Source organism: Corvus brachyrhynchos, unplaced genomic scaffold (assembly GCF_000691975.1).
Source record: "Corvus brachyrhynchos isolate BGI_N302 unplaced genomic scaffold, ASM69197v1 scaffold59, whole genome shotgun sequence".
In the NCBI taxonomy this organism is placed as follows: domain Eukaryota; kingdom Metazoa; phylum Chordata; class Aves; order Passeriformes; family Corvidae; genus Corvus; species Corvus brachyrhynchos.
This window is the reverse complement of record NW_008246054.1, coordinates 3,124,986-3,128,566: the sequence shown is the minus strand read 5'-3', so window position 1 is coordinate 3,128,566 and position 3,581 is coordinate 3,124,986. Positions and strand designations below refer to the sequence as shown.

The following is a 3,581-nucleotide window of genomic DNA, read 5'->3' as shown; positions in this document are numbered from 1 at the left end:
CCAGGCAAGGAAGGGCTACCAGAAAACCATCCTGGAAATCAACACGCCCAAAGTGGAGCAGGTCCCCATAGTCGACATCATGTTCAATGACTTCGGAGAAGCAGCACAGAAATTTGGATTCGAGGTGGGACCAGCTTGCTTCCTGGGCTAAAAGAGCCACCTGAACCTAGTCTCCAAATGAGCAACCTCGTAACCTCATTGCGCCATTTAATTAAAAACAAAAAAAGAGAAAAAAGAAAACAAAAAAGAGAAAAAAAAGAATTCCTCGTCACGTGCACGGTCTGAAACTGGACAGCGATGGGTTATTATTTTGGTTTCCCCTCCCCCCCCCACTATTTTGTTGTGTCCCTGGTTTTGCCCAAATCCCTCCGTGCCCCCTCAGCCATTCCCAGGACGGATTTGGAATCTCATGACCGACAGCCACATGCGGAGACCTGGCCCTGTCCCTGCTGCCACCGCTGCTGCCCCGCGGCCACCGAGCTGAGCCCACCTCCAGCAAACTCCTCCTTCCTCCTCCTCCTCCTCCTCCTCTTCTCCTCGCCAGGAAGCGTTTGTTTGTTCCTAAGGGGAAAAAAAAATAAGGAAAAAACTTGAAATTCCTCACGTTCAGCTCGACGTTGAACTCCCGGCAGTCCTGGATCCGAAGCTCCTCGGAGAGGTTTTGTTGCCTTCCGCGAGGTTTGGATCAGCTCCAGCAAGGAGATGCCATGGCCAATTCCAGAATTTTCCGTGTCTCCTCCATTGAGTTTGCCTCGTTCCACGTTTTCCAAAGTGCTGACTCAAGGTCACACTGGGCATCTCTTTGCCATGTCTTAAAGGTGCTTCTATTTTTGTGTGTTTGTGAGTAAATATTTGTGTTGTATTTTATTTGAGATGTTGGAATGTTCCTGCCTTCAAACCATGCAAGTGACCTTGTCTGTATTAAAGCCACCCCATCCCAGCCAAGCTTCCACCTGGGAATGAAGACAGCAGCTTCTGTCCCCACTTCTGCCTCTTCCCAGCCCCAAACTGGGATCTGGAGGCCTTGGAATTACCCCCAGGATGAGGTGCAAACCAGCCCCCTGAGCCACAGATGCCTTTTGGAATGATTCCTTTCAAAATGAGGGAATTAAAGCCATTTTTTAACAAATTTCCTACAATCCCCTGATCTAAAAGCAGGATCTGCATTGAGACTCTGCCTTTTTATTCACTTGCTTAACACACGTATTTTAAATTAATTCTTTTTTTCCTTCAGCATTCCTTTAAAATGATAATAATTAAACCTGAATGCATTCCCAGTGGCAGATTCCAGTGGCAGGGGAAATCCATTTGTCCTCTCTGAATATCAAGTGTAAAGAAAAACACAAAAAATGAAGAAAGAAAAGGTGCTTTTTATAGTTATTTTTACATATCTCTGTGGTGCTATCTCTTTGATAAGTTCAACACAACACTGGGGATACCCTGCCACTGGCCAATCTCCCACTTGGCTTTTTTAGGCACTTTCAGGCAGATTTGGGTTGCTGATAAATGCATGGCACCTTCTTATCTCTTCTGTCCAAATCCTGCTCCTCTCCTTCCTTGGCCGGGCCTGTGTCGAAAAAAGCACTAAATGTGCTTCCAATTTTTTTTTTTCCATTCTTGTTTTTTGGTTTCCCCAAGGATATCCACACCTTTTCCCGGTGGGAAGCACAGCAGATTGTCCTCGGTGGCTGAATGTTTGTGGTGCTAATTTATGGAGATGTTGGGTGTCCTGAAGCCGTGGGGGTGCTGCCCACCCAGCAATCCCAGGAATTTGCAATTTTCCTGCTCTTCCCACTTTTTTTATTCCTTCCACGGCTCACAGCGTGCTGACACCCTCTTCTTTTGCCATTTCTTTTTCCTCCTCAGCCCTTTTCCTTCTTTAGGTCTCTCAGCTGGAAAATAATCATTGCAAGGTGGGGTTTTTTTTAATTATTATTATTATTCTTTGGCCTGGAGCGTTCAGCTCAAGGGGGATTTTTCACCCCAAAGGAAAAGACATCACATTAACTGTGAAAAAAGCCTATATATGATGTCTTTTTCCCCCCTCCTGCCCAAATTGAGAGCAGCAGCATCCGAGGAAGGGAGGCAAAGCCGTGCTGGAGGGAGCGGCGATGCCAGCGGTGCTTTTTTAGGCCTGGAGGAGCCGTGTCCATCCCTCTCCCTTCTTCCCTTGTGCTCTCTCCTACTTAAGGGAATAAAAAACTCCAAAAGGTGCTACCCTAAAAACTGCAGACTCCGGCAGCAGAGCAGTGAAAAGGAATTTAGGATAATAAATAAGGAATTCAGCTTCTCAGTCACCTTGGCAACAGTGGGAAGGTTGGGAAAGGTCGCACATCCCAGCAAAGCCATATCCTGATATTTGTCCACACCTGTGTGTCTGCCCAGGTCATGGGATTCTGTTCTCAATTCATTCTCATCAAGGGAGCTTTTTCTTTTTTTTTTTTTTTTTTTTTTTTTTCCCCCTTTGATTTCTCTGCTTGAAGAAGAAGAAAAAAAAAAAAAAACAAAAAAAAGAATAAAAAATTCCTGTGTTGAATTCCACGGTGTTGTAATTGTACTGAGCTCCAAACTGTTCCGATCCTCCCCAGACCACTTAGCTACGGTATATTGCAATAAAATTACTACTTGTATTTGCAGACCTTCTTTTTGTGTAATTTTATTTCCCTCCTCCCCTTAATATATATTGACTTGAACAAATGTTGATAAGAAAAATAAAACCTATGGAAAAAAAAACCCCAAACTTTTAGTACATAAGGCCCTTTTTAAAATATAGTGTCAAATGCCATATTGTACATTTCTTCAAAGTCCAATAAACATGTCATAAAATTTAAGTGTAATGCCCATAAGAGCTATTTTTAAATATTTTAAACCTGTGTAATAAAGGAATAAATGTAATAGATTTTTTTTTTTCAATAAATCAAGTTTACTGTTTCCACCTAAACCCCCGTGATGTGAATCTCTTCTTGGAGTTGATTGCAGCGGGATTTCCCCAGGACCCCTGTGCCCCGTGGAGCCCGAAAAGTTCATCAGAGGAGCAGTGGAAGTGCTCAAAGGTAAATAAATGCTGTAAAATACAATCCAAACCCATCGTGGGGAGAAATTCCAGGCCTGGAATCTTTTCTTTGTTTTTTTTTTTTTTTCTCAGTGAGAAATTCCGGTGCAAAAATCCAACCTGGTTTTGGTGGCTGGGATCTGGAGGAGAAGATTGTGTGGCCACCAGCTCTGCACCTTCCCCACAGCAACAGAAACATCACCAGAGGAGTTTTTTCTCTTGCTGATCTTCTCATCCCAAGGCAAATTCAGGGAAAAACGTTTTTCCAGCTTCTTGGTGAGCTCCTCAACCCCCAAATTCCCATTCTTGGCTCCAGGGCTCTGCTGTGTGGAGGGAAACACTGTGGGGGACGCTTTGCTCATCCTCTCCTCCTCCTCTCCTGCAGGTTTCACTCCAAGAGATTCTTGATCCAGATCTGTGTCACTCTGGATCTCAGGGGCTTCTTCAAGCAGCCTCTGGTTGGTGCTGCCGTTGAGGAGATGTTGGACCTTCAGAAGGTGACATCTGGAGCCCTGCAGGTGGGTCAGGT

General features: G+C 44.6%; 1 protein-coding gene across 1 annotated transcript in view; it reads left to right on the top strand.

The window, feature by feature from the left end:
* The window catches only part of COL5A1 (collagen type V alpha 1 chain), a 105,880-nt gene extending 102,939 nt beyond the window's left edge, over positions 1-2,941 (top strand). The window contains exon 66 of the mRNA XM_008642319.2: positions 5-2,941. Coding sequence (XP_008640541.1) covers positions 5-151 — 147 coding nt within the window. The 3' untranslated portion in view covers positions 152-2,941. The remainder of the gene's footprint in view (positions 1-4) is intronic.
* Positions 2,942-3,581: the final 640 nt, after the last annotated feature.